General features: G+C 44.5%; 1 protein-coding gene across 8 annotated transcripts in view; it reads right to left on the bottom strand.

Annotated features, from left to right (window-relative positions):
• Positions 1-21,253, bottom strand: part of AGAP1 (ArfGAP with GTPase domain, ankyrin repeat and PH domain 1) — a gene marked incomplete at its 5' end in the record, with an annotated part of 302,933 nt that overhangs the window by 93,731 nt on the left and 187,949 nt on the right. For all 8 annotated transcript variants that reach the window (XM_083865718.1, XM_083865713.1, XM_083865719.1 and 5 more), the window contains one exon: positions 12,074-12,242. In XM_083865718.1, the coding sequence (XP_083721844.1) occupies positions 12,074-12,242 (169 nt within the window). The remainder of the gene's footprint in view (positions 1-12,073; positions 12,243-21,253) is intronic.

Below are 21,253 nucleotides of genomic sequence, written 5' to 3'. Positions count from 1 at the left end.
CACACTGATGAGGAGCAAATGACTGCCAGCACTGAGAGACCAAGGAAAAAAAAACTTTCTTGGACATTTAATCTTAAAACACCATCGTGACACGAGGCACACTGGACTGCCTGCAAGCGTCATTCCTGGGGCTCGTCCCAGAAATGTGACACAAAGGGGGACACACAAAGAACAGCCTTTACCCAGTAAACACTTCTGTATTTCCACCATCACTGAGGCCTAGGACATTAAAATGCTGGGAGCTGTGTGAGAGGGGGAGTGAGAGGGACAGGTTTCTCACCATAAAACAGGACAAGTGGGATCTGGTTGAATACATTTTAGAGTAGAAACAATTAAAACCTTTCCAGAAACTCAGGTTTCTGATGGTCTTACAACTTGCTTATGGGCCAAAACCTGCTCCTTGGTTTTGGGTTCTGAGCACGTTTTATTCCATTCCTAGCACAGGCCTTGCATACCATAAGGCCACAAAGAATTTACAGTGCCAGTTTCATTCTTCATGGCAGCCTCTCTAAAGGTGCCCCACAGGTCCTCTATGGATTGAAGAATACTCTTAAAAAACACATGCAAAGGGAAAGGAACAGACGCAATATCATAACATACCCTCACACTTTGCATTTCCATTGCACCTTCTACTGATGAGTTCAGAAAAATTAATGAATTAATTTTCAATGCTCCTGTGAGGTTGTTAATTATCTGCTATCATTTCCCCCATTTTTCAGAGGTTAAATGACCCAGGGCCACAAAGGAAGATTGTGGCAGACTTGAAAATAAAACCCAGATCTCCTGACTCCCAGTTCTATCATTATGTCTTTTCCCAGAGCAGCCTTTGGGAAGACAGCAGAGCTTAGTGAACTACTTTGTGTTTATTAGAGTTGGCATAATTGTCCCTTTTTCTCCTCCCCTTTCCCAAGACAAAATCTCCTCTTTAGTCCTTAATACAGATCCATCACAGTATCTGTGTCTTCAATGTACTTACTCAGCCCTCAAGAACTTCTGCCTGGCAATGCCTGCTTTGCAGACATGAAATACAGACAGAAAAACTCATTTGTTTAATTATGCAAAGTCTAAAGTGGGTTTTGGAACTATGTTGGGACTTCCCAAGGCACGAGACTACAGAGCAGAGAACTAAATTGTAACTCAGTACTTTAAAACCACAACAGAAAATGAAAACGAGCTGACAAAAGTTATGCTGCCTTAAAAGAAATCTCTCCTTCCAAATCACCTTCTGTGATGTTCACTTTGAAATGCCCTTTTCTTCTGGTTTTCACGATCCAGAAAAACTATGCACATTAATAAATGAATTTGATGATCCACCAAATCAACGGGAATGGCTGATGTGAGTGACAAGAGATTGAGACCGAGTGGGTTCTACAAACTTGAGATTTAGGCCAACACAGACACAATACAAGCAGTGATATTTTTATGCTGACACTGACATCTTCCACCTAGTCCACGGCTTTTTGAACACAAGCATCTGATCACCTTCTAGCCATGAAACCTTGAAAAGAGAACATCAAGATTTCCATGCCAACATGTCAGCACCAAAAGCTCTACTCACACCTTAATGCCATCTGAGGAAACTCCAAACCCACACTGGGACATGAACCTGTTGAGAAGTGACTTATTCTGGGAACCAAAGAAGAATTTTTTTTCCACTGTACCTCTCTCAGAGGTATGGGCTGCTAGCACAAAACAGGTGCCGAGTGCATTCCTGTGACACTTCACTGAACCGTGCTGAACCCAGCCCAGCTCCCTCTTTCCTACTGCCACAGCCTGGGAACCTTTATCCTGCAGCCTCTGTGTTAAGATTTATTCAGGATTCAATCCCACCTTGTCCAGGTGCTGCAAGGTGTGTATTTTCATGACATATCAGACCATCGAGCCAGAATCCATGGGTAGATATCAGAAGGGCCAGACTATAGAAAATAGTGTGCCTTTTCTTTCTGTCCCCCTCCTCAATGGGTTCAGCTCTAGCACAAATTTGTTACTTAGAACCTCATTTAAAAACCATTATTTCCCAATCCAATGCTAATTTTTCCACTTCTCAGTCCAACTGCAGGACATGAACCCCACACTAGGCACTAATGCTGCCACCCCAAAACAAGGACTGCTGCTCCTGCACACTGTGTGTGCCACACAGAGCTTCTTCAACACAGTCCCACAGTTCTTCCCAATCTACAATGGGCAAACTCCAAACCAGGCCTGGCAAAAGTCCTTTAACTTTCCTCACAGATAAAGCCTCAAGAGCAGCAACCACCTCATACTTTGGGCAGACAAGCAGGAGACAGTGAAAAAGAGGAGGCCAGCAGTAGTCAGTGAAATTGCTGAAGATGCCCCTACCCATGGCACGGGGGTTGGACCAGATGAGATTTAAGGGTCCTCCCAACCCAAGTCATTCCATGGTTCTCTGATCCATGAAAAGCAAAGCCTGTATGTTGGGCTAGGCACATGAAGCCTCTCCATCCTGCACCTCTTGTCCCCCATCCACAGACAGACACACATCTTCACATCCACCCCATGCTCCTGGCCTGCTACCTGGCCCAAGCTGGAGCTGTGAAAGAGTTGCCTCTTCAAATGCATCCTACATGCATCAGCTGGTTGCTTAAGTTGATTAGCAGGGGGCAGTTAAATTACTATGCTAATCCATGTATTCTCAGCACTGTTTCCTTGATATGGATATGTGTACATGCTTACTGGGAAGCCTTGATTAGTTCAAGCTTCAATGTGTCAAAGGCTCCAGATTCTTTCCAAAGAATAATTTTAGCTGTACTCACATCCCTAAAGTGTGGGAGCTGATTTGAAAAGGTACTTACCTCTACCATATGCTATTTTTCTTTAAACAATTTGCATTTCAAAGGGAATATGGCATTTATATTTGAATGAACATCAGTATGTTGCCAGAACTTGTCTCAAATGAGCAAAAAAAAGATGCTGGTCTCCTATTGAACAAAAATGTTTTCATCTACCAAAGGAGCATCAAAGAAAGAGTTCCTCTTTCTAGCTCTAGACAGCTTTATTAAAACTATCTTTTCTGATGTTATAAAACACCCCGTTACGGCTGCGCTTACAAAACGTTCAAACAATTAAGCCTCACAAAACCTACCCAAATTAAGATTCAAGGTAATTTCCAGGTTCAGCCACTGCTCAGCAGACAAGCCCCTAAGAAGACTGAGCGTGCTCACACAAAATCCCATTTAAATACCAATTTATTCAGTGTAAATCGCTGCCAAGAGCAGGTGGAGGCAGGAGGAATTAAGCCGAGGAGTGGAGGAGCTGAGAAAAACACACACTGGGGGCAGGAGGAGAACAAGGGTGTCACTCTGGCTCCTCACACACAGCCCTCTCTGATTTCCAGAACAACAGAGTAGAAATGCTAGACTTAGAAATAAAATGAAAATGACCAGGATTCACACAAACATGGGACTGGACAAGACGTGAACAGTGTGTGTCTACCAGGTAAAAGCCAAAAGGTAACGAGTCTACTGTAAAAACTGTAATAAATATGCAATTAAGATTAAAAGAAATGCAGTCTTACACATACGCAGGGACTTGTCCCACAGAAAATAAATCACTCATGGGTTTGGTCATGTTTGCTCCTGTAAAGGAACAGTAAGAGGGATAGCACATCTACAGTCCTTCTTTTGCTGGTTTTTAACTTAATAATCCTGTGAATCATCACTGGTTAGTGGAGCAGACATATCATTTCAAGCCTTCATCAACTATACTACCCACTAATTACAAATGCAGAACAAATATAATTCACAAATAGACCCTGAGAACTGAGATTCAAGTGACACAAACAGTACTGAGCACATATGACTTCCATTCCCCATTGCAGGCACATCTGTGATTTCCTCCAAACAAATCAGCTACTAGAAGTTACATTCACAAGTGCAACTAATATACTCCTGGATTTATGAGATGAGCAGCCAGTGCAGGAGTTGTGAAGCAGAACTATATTTTTCCATGAAGCACCAGCGTATGAGACTCACAGGGGGCTGCACAGAAAGCCTGAATGAGATAAACTGCAGCCCTACTGCTCTGCTTTCACCATGTTTCATTTGTGCCAAGCTCTTCATGTTCACGACAAGTTTCTCTTCAAAAAAAAAAAAAAAAAAAAAAAAAGGAGAAAGAAGTAAAATAAACCTCTTAAGGCCAGAGGGCTGTGCTTACCAGCTGTTAGAACTAATGAAAAATACATTAGAGTTGTGGGTCAGAAAATCCTGACTCTTGATATCAGAGGGTTAATTGTTTCAAATCATGTTGGGTCAATTTGTGTTGCAGGAATTCTGGCTATTCTTGAAATGCCCTCTAATTCAGCAGCAGGCACTGTCAAGTAGGTTAGATTGGCTGTGGATGCCCCTTCCAAACCTACACCCAGCACTGCCCCCTCGAGTCTCTTCAGGGTGAAAAGAGAAAAGGGAGAAGCCCCATTGCTGCCTGCAAAAAGATAGGAAGCATCCCCTTCCCATCCTCAGCTCTGCATCATGCCCAGAATGAATTCCCAGAGTTGTGCAGAAACCTTTCCAGTGGACAAACCTTTCCTGAGAAGTTCTGACCAACCCAGCTGTGCTTCCTGCCTCTCCTTCACCTATAGATATGAACCTTGGGACTAGGAACATTTGGAGATGGCTCTCCTGGGTTCCATTATTTTTTTGCCTCAGCACCCATCTTTTCCAGGCGCATGCTGCTTTCTGTGCTCGCTCTGGAGATTGTCTGCTGTTCTGAAAGCTGAGAAAACAGCTACTTACAGCTCCTCGCCTCTCCCACTGAGGAGAGGCCTTGCCCAGGTGTCTGGCAACGTTCTGAGGAGACTGTGGGACCTGAAGAACTCTAAATTTCACAGTCATTTCTTGAGGGGGGTAAGATTCCCTCAAGTATTACCATGGATTCTGTTCCACCCTGACAGCAGCGCGCAAGCAGCACATGGTCTCTGCCCTGGCTTTATCAAGCACCTAAAATTACCTGAGATTCCTCACACATGAAACAAGAACGAGTGAAAGGGAGGGCTGGAAATAGGTGATCTTTCAGGTTCTTTCCAACCCAAACCAAACCATTGTGACTCTGTGACAAAAATCTTTCCAGACCACACTGGTCCCAGTGCTGGAACTCTCCCTCAGCACACTGACAATCACTGTCAACACTGCAGCAGCAAACTCGCTTTTGAGTTTCACTTACTTTTAAGACTTCTTTTTCTTCCAGAAGCATTTACTTACTGAACAAAATTCCTAAGGACAAGCAGCTATTCCTAGAGGAAGCCCTTCCATCGCCATTCCCCACCAAACTGGGCTCGATTAGCAGCGCACAGACCAAGCGGGGTCAGTACTAATGAACAAACAAGGCAGTGCCAAGAAATATCCTGGCAGTGAAGGACGTGGTGCTGGGAGTATAACGAGGAAAGCTATTATTCTCAGAGCATGCCAAAGCAACACAGCAAGTGTGGAGGAAAATTGAGTCATCAGAGGAGACATCTCTTCTAAAAGAAAGTTAAACCTAAGATCTTCACTACGGGCCTCTGCTCGAGATCCCCGACTATTTATTCTGCTGGGATCAAAGCCTGCTTTCCTTTCCTGGAAGGCATATTATTATTTTTATTTTTCTGTAGTTTCAACAAATAACAGCAATAAATAAGATGCTTGGCTTTCTGAGCAAGTCCTGACTGAGGTTATCTGCTTGTTCAGGGACTGCAGCTTTAAAGACCCAGAGGTGAGTGTTTTGCTGGCAAAAACTCTGCTTTGTGTTGCTCTGATTTGGCTGTGAATCCCAACAGGAACCGTGGATTTAACTTTGTGAAAAATAACAGCAGAGATCCAGATCATTCCGAGGTAGGTACAGCAGAGCATGTGCAGGGCCCCTGAGGCAAAGGATGTAAAATGCTTCCTAATCCCTTCGACTGTCTGTGGAAATTATTAATAATGGAACTGGAGAGGGGGTGGCAGGTCCTACCTGCGCGTTGGATCGGGATGCAGAGATGGACTGGGCTAACTCTGGGAGCTTCCCAGAGCTCCAACCCTGCCGGAGCCTCCTGGGGTGGGGAGGGACCACTGCTGGCATTCACCCCGCCTCTTCGGGAAACAGAACAAAGAAACTTTTATTTTCGCAAAAGAGACAATAGATACGAATGCGAGATGACTTTTTTCCCTTTTTTTTTTTTTTTTTTTTTTATAGCTATTGCCACTGTAACAGCAGCTAAGTGAATGCATGTCTGCAGTGTGAGCAGTTTTGATAAACAGCCTCTGCGGGCCACACAACGGGGATAATGTATCCTTAAGTACTGCCAATGAGCTGCCATTCTGCACAGCCAATTACTTCTGTGCGTCTGTCACTCAAAGGAAAAATGACTGAGCCCATTAGATCAAACCTTTGTCACTGTTCCTAATGCACTCTTAGGCCTCATTAATCTGAGGGAGCAGCAACACAGCCGCCGGTGCCTCATTGCCTCCCCCACAACAGGCCCACGTGAATCTTCTCATCTCTCCCCCAAGTGCACCACGTTAATCAAGCTCTCCTTATTACCCCGGTCCCTGTCACGGCGGAGAGCGCTCTCTCTCTTAAATGCTCTCATTATGGTCCATCTTTAGAGCCGGCTGAGTGGAAAAAAAAAAAAATTAAAAAAAAAGAGGGGAAAAAAAAAAAAAACCGAGCCAGAGAGAAAGAGAAGAGGAAAAAGCAAGTCCGATCACATTAATATTCATGACAATAATTAGTATTCTAGGTCACTGAATATTCATGCTATTAGTTTGGTTTTTTATGGGTTTGCTGGATGTCCTGATTGCTGGAGTGTGGAGGAAAACAGCATGGTTGGGACTTTAGATGTCAACGGCAGTTCAATACTCCAAACACATTTGTGAATTTTTTTTCCTCCCCTGTTTTGTAAATCAGCTTCAACCCTCCCGATGGCTTTAATATCTTAAAATCACAGGGGGAAAAGCACAGACAATCCTGCAGAGGTCTGAACATCCAACTGGTTTGTGCTGTGCCGTGTGACCGTCAAGACACCGGGATTTCATTGGGTGGACACGGCAGACCTGGGATTTTACCCAGGATACGGTGCCACGGAGGCATGAAAATCATCCACAGGGAAAGAGTCACCTGCCTGAAGCTCCATGACACATTCCTGCCCTTTATCCACCTCGTGATCATCGAGGATTTCACCCGCCTCGAGAAAGGATCTTCAGATAGCTGGGGTTTTTTCTTTTTTTTTCCCTGAAGAGAAAAATCTCAGCAAACTAATTTTTCCTCAATATTTAACTAACGCAGTTATTATATCAAATATTTATTTCATTATTGCTAACGTGTGCCCTGCTCCTTTTCTCCCATTATTAAGGAATATAGGGTACTAATAGTGAAAGTTTGTATTTCACTAGGGCAAATCCTAGTCCAACGGAACTGGAGAAAATGACCTTGAGGGATCCCCCTCTAGTGGGATGAAAGGGAATTCTCAAGTGCACTTGGAATTGGGCTTTTTTCCTTTGGAACAAGCAACTGCCAACTTCTCCTTCCCGCCGCTGCAGCTGTATATCACTGAAGCAACAGCAAAGCCACCCAGATGGAAAATTGACTCGGGTGATTGATGACAAAAGTAAGTCACAAACTTGCATTTGTGTCTGTGGCAAACACATAAAACTCACACTGAAGCGTGGAAACGTTTTGTGTGAAGTCACCTCACACTCCTCACTCCACTCCAGAATTAGTGACAAATAACTCCCAACAACCAACCTCTGGCCTTGTGGGAACCACACCAAGTCATCCTCAGTCACCTCCAAGTAGGGAACTCAGAGCAGATTCCAGAATTAAGGACTCAGTTCAGCATTCATTTGCAAAGGCACCCAAGATCCACAGGCTTTGGAAAAACTTGCCCACGCTAGTGAGCTCTTGGCATGATAAATGTTTTTACTCATCCTCAGCCTGACCATAACATCGGAATCCTCACAGTGACCCCCCAATTAAAAAAGATTATTACAGGATCTACAGAGAACACTGAGGATTTGATAGATGATCACAATCAATAACAGACAGAAACCTGACAGAGATAAGAACATGGAGCTGCCGTTCCTGCAGCATCTGAAATGTCACAAGCAGTTAGCAGACAACAATCTTCAGCACACTTAATGATGGCCCTGGAACTAACACATTTTGGGATTCTTCACATACTGTACAGTCACCATTTTAAAGGAAATTTAATGGCACCAAATTATTTAAATGAAGTGTTAATCAGGAAACAATTTATCTCTACACCATAAGCTATTTTTAGACGTGAACTTTCTACATCGGTGCCTCTTGCTACAGCTCAGGCTTTGGGTTGTTTGGCAAGGAGAAGAAATAAATGACTCCTGGGAAGGATTTCAGGAATAAGTTCACCTTCAGGTCAAGCAGCTGAAATCCAAGCCACATCAGGAGTGAATGAAACCTAGACACTCTCCTGGCTCCAAAGTCAGGCAGAGCCAGCTCCTAAAGGGCAGAGAGACTGGCCAGTGGGATGGACAGGACCCTGGCCCTGCTCCCAGCTCTCAGAGAAAGCTGGAACTGAGCAAGTCCAAGAACTGCCCTTTTCTGAAGGACTTCCAACTGAGCTGCATCAACCAGTGCCATGTAAATTTAATTTAAATTTCAGTTCCTTCAGCATCATTTGTCATCATTTTCTTGGATTGAAAACACCACAGAAGTAACATAATTTCAGATTAAAGGGAGTAAACATCCATTTCCCCCAACTCACAGATTCCTACCAAGTTGGCTTACAAGTGAGCACCTTCCCTAAAGCCACAGCTAACAACCTGTTACTCAATATACAACATAAATAACACAACTAAAACAACCCTGCATCCCTCTATATTTTCTGGGAGAAGCTGCCACACATAAATCCCAGTTCTTATACAATGAACCCCAAATTGCATCTCCAAGAACCCAAGAAAAGACCATTTTTCAAATTAAAGTCAACCTTTTTCCAGGCAAGCTGCTTTGCTTTACAGCAGCAGGAGCAGCCCAACCTTCTACTCCTTTCTCTGCTTTCTGACAGAGCACAGAAAATATTCCTTTTTCCTACTGCTCTTTCACTTCCAGTTTGTTCACTGTCCCACCATGATTGTGACAATGGACTGTAACTTGATGTCAAGGGAAAAATATTCTTCCCAGCCCTTGTGCCAGTGGAAAGCCAGCAGGGAAGAGTAATCTGGAGGTTTTTTAATTCACATATTCTCATAAAGGTCTTTTTTTTTCTTTCTTTCTTTCTTTCTTTTTTTTTTTTTTTTTTTTTTTTTTTTTTTTAACATCTCTGAAATGCCAACTCTCAAGGACTGGAACTGAGAAACTGGAAGTGAGTTTGTGCCAAAGAACTGAGCTTGTCCTTCCTGAATTCCCAATATTGCCCTGATCAGCCTCATTCCCTCTATTCTGCTCACAGCACTGTCATGGGAAGCACCTTGGGAAAGACCCTTTCCATGTGGGAGGAAATTAAAGGTGTCTGATCAATCACTGAGGTCCAAAAACTTTAGAGAGGGAAGGGGATGAGAAGAAGGAGGACCTTGAGCTGCTCTGCTGCCTCACAGACTGTGGTGGGATCAGAAGAGCAGTTGAATCACAAGAAATAACACTCAGAGAAAACTATTTGCTGAAATATGACCTTAAAATAGCAGTTACAGGCAATCAAATAAGCATCTAATCCACAGATTTCTTGGCAAAAGTGGCACTGAAATCCATCCTTAAGGGGCAATGTTTAAGTGTCAAATGAAGGAATCATCCAAGACAAGCAGCATTTAACTTTTGGGGACGAGGTAACACGAAGCAGAGAAAATATAGTGAATTTACAGGCCTAAAAATCAAAACAGCAAGTGCTGATTCTTCCTGTTGGGTCCAAACCTCCTCCACGTGGCAGGTCCATGTACAGAAACCTCCCAGTGATGACCAGTAAGTGACAAGTTCAGCCCTGTGATCCATTTTCAAGTGTCACACAGGCTCAAGACATCCCTTTTCCCAGCACTAACAAGTGAGGGGAAGCTCTGAGGCAACAGCCTGCAAGGGATAGGACAGATGTCCTGAGTTGAATGGCAGACAACTGCAGATATTCCAGGTGTCCTCCTGGCACTCCAGAACTCAGCCCCTGGTACCTACAGGTCTCCCACCCATCAGGAGCTGGGACCACTGTCCCTGACCACATCAGAGCTCAGATGAAGAAGGCAGGCACAGCTTGGGACAGTGCCCTGTCTTTCTTTTTAATCATTCTTAGCTGATTAGCAGCTCCTTTTAATGTTTGCTTTTAAGCCAGTAACAAGCAGCAGATGCCAAGGAGACATCAACAACAGCAAAGTTTTCCAGTATTTCTGAGCAAGAGGAGGAAGAAGCCAAGAGGGAGGAGAGAAGCTCCAACTACTCCCACAGTGTTGTTTGAAATTCACTATCTTAAGTTTCCCAGCATTTGGAATTTCTGGCATAACTGACTTCCTTCTGTATGATCAAACCTCAGGCTGGCCAGGACACACACAGAGTGAGTTTACAGCCTGCTGTAAACTGTCATGGAAAGTTTCCCTCTGACCTGGCAATCCAAGTAGATGCTAAAACATGTAAATTCCACACTACAAACCTTAAATTCTTACATATCTCTAAACATGGTTCCAGAAACTTGCTTCTCTGAAGCTATCAAGTAATTTTTGACTGTGTTCAAATGTGCTAAAAGCTGAAATATCTTTATCTAAACGTCTCACCTGCAATTTATTGACTCAGTCCAGCACTTCACTTCCCTAAATTAGGAAGTATATTGAAAACCAAAGTACTCCTCACATCTAGTCATCTAAATTATATAGCAAACTGGAAAAAAACAACTCAACCATGAATAATTTTCTCCTATGAACTCTTCCAGTGCCAAGTCACAACTTGAAAAAGGGTTTGATGAAATCATGGCTTCAGACACCTCAGGTCCCAGCCTGAGATCTCCAGGGGTGTCTGCTCAGTGGCACCACTTTCCAAATCCATTTCAAACAGTATCATTTACAGCTGGAAATAAAAAAACCTTCTGTTTTCTCCTAATAAAGGGGAATGCCTCAAAAAAGCAGGGAATTACACCTTGGCTTGAAGGACTGGGGTTTGGAATTAGATGATATTTAAGGTCCCTTCCAACCCAAACCAGCCTGATTCTATGAAGCATGAGACAGATAATTATTACTGTCCAAGAGAAGACACCTGAATATCCAGGAATCCCACGGTTGCTCATCCCAGTGGGTTTTGCACAGGGACAGGAGTGTGGGGATGGTTTTGCTGGCACATGCAGGAGGTGTCTACGTTACCCATAAATGCAAAAGGCACTTCGCACTTTATGGATGTCATCCCAAACATGCTGACAGAACTTCCACTACACCATTATGAGTTTTGTACAAGCTGTGCATTTTACAAGATAAATTGTCTCAAATGTTTTCCCTAAATGCAATTTTTTAAAATCCACTTAGCTGTATGGACAAGTACTTCAGCAAACAATAAACATCTTTGTTAAGAGCTCAGAAGGAGCTATAAACCACTTCCATCAATGAATTAAAACAGCTTTCCAAAGAAGAATCTTGCTGTTAGAAAAATGTGTAATACTGAACTTTCTAAAAGAGGAAAGAAGGGCTGTGGATCTCACCAGGAAGCCTTAAAAAGCCCTTTCAGACCATACAGCATTTGTTTTTTCTAAGTATTAGATAAGAGATGGTAAATTCTTCCCATATGTTAATTACTGTGAAATTATGGAGGGCTTTGGCAAGTAAAAGGTAACAAACACAAAGACAGACACTGAAGGCTACTCAAAAACTCAGAATCTCTCCTGAGGGACAGATCAGCACTTGAAAACTTCCACATCAGTGGGTTTGTAAGTCCAAGACCAGTTCGGGCTGGAAGGGAAAGTTCAACTAATTCCATCCCCTGCCATGGGCAGGGAGACCTTCCACAATACCAGGTTGCTCTGAGCACCACCAGCCTGGCCTGGAACACTTCCAATTACTTAGAGATATCCATCTCTATTCTAGTTGTTCATGATAATTCCCTACAGACACTGTAAATGCAGGTCTCCTCCCATTTTTGTTTTCCTCCTAGCAAGGTCTTCTCTTACCTGAATTTGGCGAGATGTGTAAACTGCTCATGTCTTTGGAGAGGCCGTTGGTTTTGGGGCTGGAGATGGGGGCACAGGCTGATGTGGCTCGGGGTGGCCTCTTCCCAGGGACCTTCACAGTGGTTCTCAGCAAGTCAATCTCCTTCCCGTGAACGTTCTGCATGTAATCCTGCAAAGAGAGGAAAAAAGCCCAACATCAGACAGTTAGTTCTGTAAGCAACAGAATTAATAAACCTGGTTTATTAATAAACAAGGCTTTGGCCCTACATCCTCTGCCAGCACCCACCATACGGTTTTCCCCTTCCTTACATGTTCCTGATAATCCCTTCCACACTTCTCACAATTAACCTCAAAAGTCTGGAGCTTTCTCATGGGTCCTCCAACTACCAGCCAGGTAAGAGGTGATTCACAACACAGCCATGTGTGGGAATTCACCAGTTAAAGGTCCCCAAAGAGAAGGAGAAGACAAGGCTGAGTGTCCTGAACACATTTATTTGTGTCTCCTCCCTGCCAGTGTTTTATGCTCTCATCTCTTCCTCTTTAAAATTTGGCTGGAATGGGTCAGCAGGCACGAAAGTTACCAAAGGGCTCTAGCAGGTAAGGTTTCAGCAATTCCAACATTGTTTCCTTAGAATATGACACTTCCTGCACCTACACAAAACATCATCAAAGGGTAAAAAAAAATCATGCAAATTGCATCTGATTAGAGCAAACACAGGGAGCCAGATGTGGAAAAGGCTTTTACTGATTCTTGCTTGGAAAGCTCACAAAGGGGAAATAAACAGGAAAGCAAATGGATATGGGTGTTTTCATCAGAGGGCAAATTGATCCTGGGCTACACCAGCACAGGTATTTCCAGGAGAGAGGGTGAACGTTAAAGCCAGCACACAGGACATCGAAGTTTTCATCTTGTACACAGGGCTGTGGTCACTCACATTCCAGAAAAAAATAATTAAAATTGGAACAACTATGAGGACATGAAAAGCAACAAGAGAGACTCCCTTAGAGAGGACATGCATGAAGGGCAGCACAGGAGAGTAAAAAAATCAGGGGTAAAAAGGGGCAAGAGCATTGCACAAAAAGAACCTGTAGCTGCCCCTGGATCACTGGAAGTGCCCAAGGCCAGGTTAAACAGGGCTTGGAGTAACCTGGGATAGTGGAAGGTATCCCTGCCCATGGCAGGGCATGGAATGAGATGAGCTTTAATGTCCCATCCAACCCAAACCACTCTAGAGCTCTGGGATTAAGGACCCCAAGAGAAAAACAGCGATTTAAGGTGGCTGGAAGAAGATCTGGGCTCCCACTTTACAAGAAATTTCCTGAATTTACCCAAAATGTGATTGCTGCCACAATCCATGGAGCTGATTGCTCCTTCATCAAGATTCTTTCACCTTTGGCAGTTTTTACAACACCAATTATTTATTCTGCTCAAAACCCATCAAAAATTTGGACCAGTAATGATTTCTTCATAGTTAACAGAAATCAGTGATAAAACTCTCAAACAAAGCCATCATGGCAGCTTATTTTTCCCAAGCTGCCTGAGAATTATTAACAGGAAAAGGTGGGGTGTGAACAATTTGTGGGGAGAAGAGACAGAGCTCTGCTGCCAAGAGAAAAACAAAGGCAATGCACTCAGGAAAATTCCTTTACTAGGTGTTGGAGAACAAACACCTTTCATCCATAAATTAAGAACTTGGCAGAACTTTCTTGTTTGGGTGTCACTTCTTCACAAATTAAAATACAACAAGCAGAAGATAATTGAGCATTTATTGCTTGTGGGCTCTAAAGTGAGCTTTTATCAGAGAGTGACTAAACCTCGGCACGTGCTGCTTTCTAATAGTTTTATTGAACGTACAACCAACTTAAACTGGAGAAAGGGGTTTTGGATCCAACTCTGGTGAAGGGTTTCACAACTTGAGACGTGGCAGGGTATTATTAAAGGTCTTTTAGCTGGGTGTAAACCAGGCTGAGGTGAGCCACAGAACCACTTGAGGAAGCGAGGGAGCGTCGGCAAACACAGAACCGACCGCGCTGCAGCCGCCGTCAGAGCGAGGCGCCCAAACAACAACAGATGCCGGGTAGGTATTAATGTCAGCTTAAATATTTATGGGGATATATCAAATGTAAATAGTAAAGGGCCTTTCATCGTGTGCAGGATGCACGGCGATAATCTGCGGGTCTCCCCGAGGAGGGGAGGGCAAGGACCTCGTTCCCAGCCCCGTCAGATCCCCGCTCGGGGAACCAAAGTTCAAACTACAAAATGACGCCGGAGCTTCAGAGACGCAATGGAGGGTTTGATCAGATTAGAACAGATGAGGGTCTTGCTGTCATCTGGAATATGCTGCGTTAAAGAGAAGACAGCAAGCTGGATTTTGATATGCAAATGGTACAGGGATAACTCCCCGAGATGTTAGTTGTAGAAAATGCTGATCCGAGAAAAAAGGGGAAAAAACCCTTTAACAAGGCATGAGGGTAATTCAAAGCCAAGTACTTTTAAACAGCACTTAACAAGTCCCTAGAGCCCACTCAACAGTGGGCCACCCCAGACGTGCCATCTTCTGCCCCTCAACAGCTTGAAAAAGTAGTAATTGCACATCCATTTGCATTTTTCTTCTCAACTTGTCTGCGTTCGTCATTCAGCAAAGCAGGGAGAAAAAAAAATAAAATTAAAGCCAGCAGCAAAGCAGAGGGACCCCTACCCAAACATGCGGCGCAGAGGAGACGCGGGCGCCCCGATCCCCCACACCCCGCGCTCGCACCTCCGCGTCGCTTGTTTTTTTACATTTCGCTCCTAATTATGTTGCATCTATTGCCATACACTTAATTAGCTGCATTAATGTGATTTCTTTTCACATAGTCAAGCAATTAAGAGCTATGATTGAGTTTCATTCAATTAGCCTCAACAAACATGCTAATTGATGTCCCAGATGCAAATGAGGTGCAGTGAGAGAAACCTGCTAGCAATTGAGAGTTGTGGTGGGGGACCCGGGGCTGGCAGCAGCACGGCTTAACACGGCTCCCCCTCCTCCCAGGGCAGGAGGAACACCAGCCATTAGTGCCTCCGCTGTCCCAAAGAGATCCCTACAGGAATGACAGGACTGAATCCAATCGGCGCCGTCTCCGGTTCCGGCGGCACGTTCCGCTATCCCGGGATCCGAGGGCTCCCCGAGGTGGCCGTGCCGGCTCCGAGCCCTGGGACAGGGCAGGTGATGATGGCCCGCAGTCAGCACTAACTGGCAGCTCCATCTTAGTCAGAGCGGGGCGACGCTGCCTGCGCATCCATCAATCCATAATCCCCAAAACGCGCTCCCGCGTCGATTCTCATCCCGTCTCGTCCCCGGGTTACGGCTCCGCTACGGCGCCACCGAGGTGTTAATTTGACTACTCAAGGCCATCGACCATTATCTACAGGACTAAATAAACTGCTAAAATATCGGAGGAAAATAAAAAAAAGCTGCATTGACTGAAGATGACAGCAAATATTACTTGACAGCCTCACAAAATGAATTGCCTTGAGTAAGAAAGGAACGATGCGCCATGACACAGAATAATGTAAAGTAAAATTACTTTACTTCTGCTCCTAATACAGCAGCTCTCTGTTTACAACAGCAGAAATTAATTTAACCAATTAACTGAGCAGAAGCCTTTCAGACATGCAAATTGAGCAGAGGGGTATGATCGTGTTTTCTAAACAGGCCTACCAAAAAGAGACACCACTGTTTTGGGGGGCCTCTTTGGATTCTGAATGCCAGCAGTTGTTGAATTTGCAGCTGCACATCACAATAATTTCGGATGGTCCTCATAGCTGGAGAAGACACTCCATATCAAAGGCCACAAGCTGAACCCAGGCTATGTGGTGGCTCCAGCTTCTTGCCTATGTCCAAGCTGGGCCTGAGCATTTCCAGGGATCCAGGGCCAGCCACAGATGCTCTGGGCCTCCCCACCCTCACAGGGAACAATTCCTTCCCAATATCCAATCTGAATCCACCCTCCTTCAGCTTAAAGCCATTTCCCCCTGTCCTATGCATGGCTGTGCTCTTAAGATCCATCCTTAAGTTAAAGACATGGCTCAGATGATCAAAAACATGGACATAAAAAACATTATGGAGTTTGAGAGTTTTCAAATAATACAAGAGTGGTGGGTAGGGAGAAAGCCTTTCACTATGGTTGTAGTTTTACACTGCGCAAAGGGGTTTCCAAGCTCACATTGAAACCATTCACACTGGGATAAGCCACGTGTCACAACACTAAAATGTAAAAAAAAAAATCTGCTCTTGGCTAGAGGTCTCCCCATGTTTCTTCCATCTGTCCCACTGCCACCCTTTTCCAAGGCACCACGTATGAAATGAGAGACTCCACAAGAGCAGTGACCTTCCAAGGCTACAGTCGTACACAGGTAGGAATATCACACTTTTTTCTTCCTTTTCGGCTATTCCAATCTCTCAAAAGCCTGCTTTTTCCATCAGTAGGAACAGGCCCAGGCTAAGAATCCTCCGCAGATATGTGCCTGGTTTCCACTGAGAGATGATGAGCTTCTAACCTATCCCTGGTAGTGTCCAAGGCCAGATGGGGCTTGGAGCAACCTGGGATAGTGGAAGGTGTCTCTGCCCATGGCAAGGAAGTGGAACAAAATTAGCTTCAAGGTCCTTTCCAACCCAAAGTGTTCAGTGATTCTGTTAAAAAACACCTTCATTTTGTGGCAGTTTTCCCTCACTGTTCAATCAGACATAACATTCCTAAGGCTCCACTTACTGAGGTTGAAATAGCGTTTCCTGATCTGAGGCGTAATAAAAATTATTATGGAAAAGGAAGTTTATGGTTGCACCTCTGGATGACATTTTAAAGACTGTGCAGCGTATTTTTTGAAAGACAATTCCAATTTTGTGAGCTGACCTACTGGATCCACAAAACCTATTGTTCACCCTCAGCAACAACCAAATCTTCTTCCCCCCCAAACCAAGAGCAGCCTGGGAAATTGGATGGAGCCCTGACTTTTGTGCCTCTCTGTGGCAGTCAGACATTTTTATTGCAAAATGCCGTCTGGAAAAGATGCAAAACAAAATTGCTAAACTGCAAAAAGAAGAAAAGGGCGGGGAGGAGAAGAAGAAAAAAAAAACAAAAGGCCGCCTTCCCTTTGCTTATTGAGTTCAAAGGCATAACATGCAGCACCCTGCAGCAAATGGGAAGCTACACTAATTTTAAAGCCATAAAACGCTATAAAGTGCCCTGCGGGGCAGGACTACACTGGAGCTAGTTGCACCTAAATAAGCCATGGTTCATTTACTTCGCAGCTTAGCCTAATGTAATCATCAGCAGATTCCTAGCCTAGAGTTGTAACAGGCATGGAGCCGCTGCCGCCGAGGCGACACTCCCAGCCATGGAGGGGCCGCCGCCACATCGCTGTTGATTAGAAAATTTTTCAGTTTTGACAAGCCCTTAATGAACATAAATCGCTCTTTGATTGGTTTCCGTGTGGGGCCACAGGCACACCTAAGAAGAAACAACAACGACGAAGAAAAAGGTCTCCCCAACTCCTCACTGCTTTTCCCAGGAAGGGCCTGAGCCACAGTGGAATGTATTCATCAAATGGTCCTGGGGAATTAGCTGTCCCCCCTCTTGCATATAAACATGGCCATAATATCATTCAGCCTCATAATACACAGTTAATCTTAAGGAAAGCCATGAAATGTTATTTTCTGAGGAGAACACAGAGGAATGGGAACATGTTCTGGAAAACAGTGATCATCCTAAAGCGCTCTGTCCTGACAAAAGGAAGGTCATCATGAATCTGTTTGGAATAAAGAACATTAAATTTCAGTAATAAAAACCACTGGGTATATCTGTACCGTGGTGTTAATCAGCTCCATCAGTGTTGCAGGAGCAGAGGAGAAAGTCAGGGAACACTTGGAACACAACAGCAACAAAATGTTGGTCTTTTTGTAAATAGATCCCTTATTTGAATAAAATTTTAAGGTAATTCTTCCTCTTGCACTTCACTTCTCATTCAGCCTTTGTAATGAGAGCTGCTGTAAAAGACAAACCAGAGTTTTACCATCCTGAGTAATTTATGAAGCATTTATACCCACAGCAGTTAGCTCGGCTGGACAGGAAGCTCTAATTTTATAAACCCTCCTGATTAATTAATAACTTGGCTTTTGCTTCTTAAATTACAACTCATTCTGATGCTCAGAATTTTCCTTGACTTTCTGAAGAAGAGGCAGATGGATGTGACACTGAAATGTGTGTTTGCTCCAGCCTGTGCAGTTCTGCCAAAGCAGAGTGTCCACTCCCTCCAGGACACAGAGGCCTGGACAAATCCTTGTGGGTCCCTTCCCACTCAGGATACTTGGTGGGTTCTATGATCTTCAGTTTTATATTTTTCTCCCAAATTTATATTCACTCCATTACATCTTTCAGATTAAGACAATGAAGAAGTTTCCCAGGAAGCTCAAAAGGGACTGAAATGATCTGTACAGCTAGAGCACTTTATAAAAATCAGAAACTACTGTCCTCATATTTAATAGTTCCTGTCATTCATTTTCTTCTATCCTGACCAATGTTATAAGCATGGTAGTGGATGCAACAGCAACTACAATAAAAGCTTACACAAGCTTCAGATTTATCTTCATCACTACTCAAACTGCAGGATTTGTTTTGATCACTGCTCTCTCAGGAGGGAGAGCTACATCACACGTGAAAAGTAACACAGAACCCCAGAATGATTTGGGTTGGAAGGAACCTTAAAGCCCGTCCTGTTCCACCCCTTGCCATGGACAGGGACCTTCCACTATCCCAGGTTGCTCCAAACCCTCTCCAGCCTGGCCTTGAGCACTTCCAGGGTCCTTTTGTCAGTCCAAGTCTCTATTTACTGAAAGTTGCTTTGAGGATTGTTGATAGGAAATGCCAGTTAAAAGGCCCTTCAGAACCAGCCAATATCCAGCTTTACATTCCTTCAGAGCAGGAACAGGGGAATCGGGGGGATGGACACACACAGTGGTATTTTAGAAATATATGAGCATGAATATTTCTATTAAAGCAACACAACCAACACACTTCAGAGCTATTGAACTGCCTGAGGTAACACAACCCTGGAAACAAGGCTGAGCTGCAACGATGTCTGTGAGGGAAATTCCTAACAGGAAGGGGAGTGCAGTTCCCTCTGCTGGAACAGCACCAGGCTCTGGATGCTGACTGGCCACGTAAGACACCACACTGCTCCCAAGGATGAGGGGAGATGGGATCCTGCATCTGCAAGCAGGCTTTCTGTTTCCAAACAGTTCAGTAAAATCGTAATAGCTGGTAACAAAAATTTCAACTGCAGCTCTGAGAGAAACGCTGGGACCTGAGAAAAGTGCATGTAGCTACAACACTTCCAGATACCAACACAGAGGACATTCTCAAAAGCCTCCTGCTTCCCACCATCTGCTTTTGCTGGAGAAAATGGCCAAGCAGAGAAAGCTCAAATGACACCTCAAGTCTTAAGGGATTTTACAGCATCTGGGGTTTGTAGGGTCTTGCAAGAGGATGTGTCCATACAATGTATTGCTGAAGCTCTTATGCCAAGTTTAGCTCAGTGATGGATCTGACTCCTTACCAGGCTGAAATGTTGCCCTTAAAAAAAAACAAGCCATACAATTTATTTAAGGATAGAACAACACTGCTAAGCTCATGTGGGCTGCTCACCCAGCCAAGCACTGTATTTAAGGGAGAATTTGGAACCATGGCTACTGTCAGATGAATTGAGCAAATCAGGTGAATCCACACCTCTCTCATGGAGATAAAGCCAGATATCCCCCCACCCCTGACCATGTTTACAATCTCCAGGTCATCACACTAGACTAGAAGGTTAAAGGTCGCAGCAAGCAAACACCAACCTTGCTGTGTAGATCCATGGGGTTTGTGTACCAGATGTGTTCTAGATGGGCATCACACCTTCCTTCTCATGTATTTAAGATTTTCCTCCCCTGTAAGGTGCCTCAGCACTGTGCTTTCATTTGAAATCAAATCTAGACCAAACTAAACATAAGAGGGGAAAACTGCCCTTACCAAAAAAGAGCTGTTTTCAGCCTTTTTTCTCCCTTTTCTTCTTTTCAACAAACGAGGCGCAGCGATGGTGAAGATACAAGAGCAGAGAATGGACATCCCCAGCTAAAGCTTTGTCGTGTGCTGACCTGAGGCAGGCTGGCAGCCCGTGGCAGGCAGCCAGCGGTGAGACCCCATCAGCTATTCATTGGGACAAGGCTCAGATGAAGCAGGGCTGCCCAGCAGGTATCCCAGTGAATGCATTCCCGGGCCCCCGCACGGGGCATCCTACCATTAAAAGCCAGGAGATGCCTCGACAAATTCCCCCGGGGCCCTTGGGGGAGGCTGACACAGAATTTGCCAGCCAGAATTTTAGTGATCCACTCCACGGCTCTGCTCCAGAAGCCCAAGATGAATAGGGAGCTCTGGTGAACTTTGAAGCCTGGGGGTCAAAGTTCTCTCTCATTATCCCCAACCATTTTCTATCAGTGGAGCTCCTCGGCATCCCAAGGGATGGGAAGGTTTGAGGCTCTTGAAAAAACCTGACATGACCAAGTCAGGAAACAGTAGGGTGCTTATGTACATGTATTTTTTTCTTCTCTCGTTTTCCTCTCCCCCCACTTTTCAGGAAAGAAATGAGAGAGATTTCACTATTGTGTCAAACATCAGCCTGGTGGCATCAGGAGTCACTCCCGTAGCTGGCACAATGCCGCGCTCATTTCAGCACGCTGCCCTGCCAAACAGGCCTGACCCTCCCAGGGACACCTCCTCTGCAAAAAAGGGCCTAATTTGATTCCTTCCCTCCCCACCTCAAAACCTTTCATTCTGTAGGCATGCTTTCAAGGAGGATGTCAGGGCTGGATTCTGCAATACCTGTTTTCTACGTTAAAGCCACTGCTTTGTGCCTGAGCCACCACTGAATGCATCTGGCAGAGACAACTGATCCACCTGCAGCCAAATCTCGAGCAGTATTTAACACAGTGCTCACTATCAGCCACTAAACACTGTAATTGGTCCTTCCAACACAGGATGTTAGGCTCTGACTCAAACCACAGGCTGGACAAACCAAATGATCTCCTAAATTTCCTTTTTCTGCCTCCACTAGAAGCCAGCCCACCTTTCACTGCAATTAAAAATTCACTCCAGAATTAAAAGGGC

This window comes from Zosterops lateralis, assembly GCF_965231275.1.
Source record: "Zosterops lateralis genome assembly, chromosome: 7".
In the NCBI taxonomy this organism is placed as follows: Eukaryota; Metazoa; Chordata; class Aves; order Passeriformes; family Zosteropidae; genus Zosterops; species Zosterops lateralis.
Note: the sequence above shows the minus strand (reverse complement) of the source record. Positions and strands in the feature narration are given on the sequence as shown.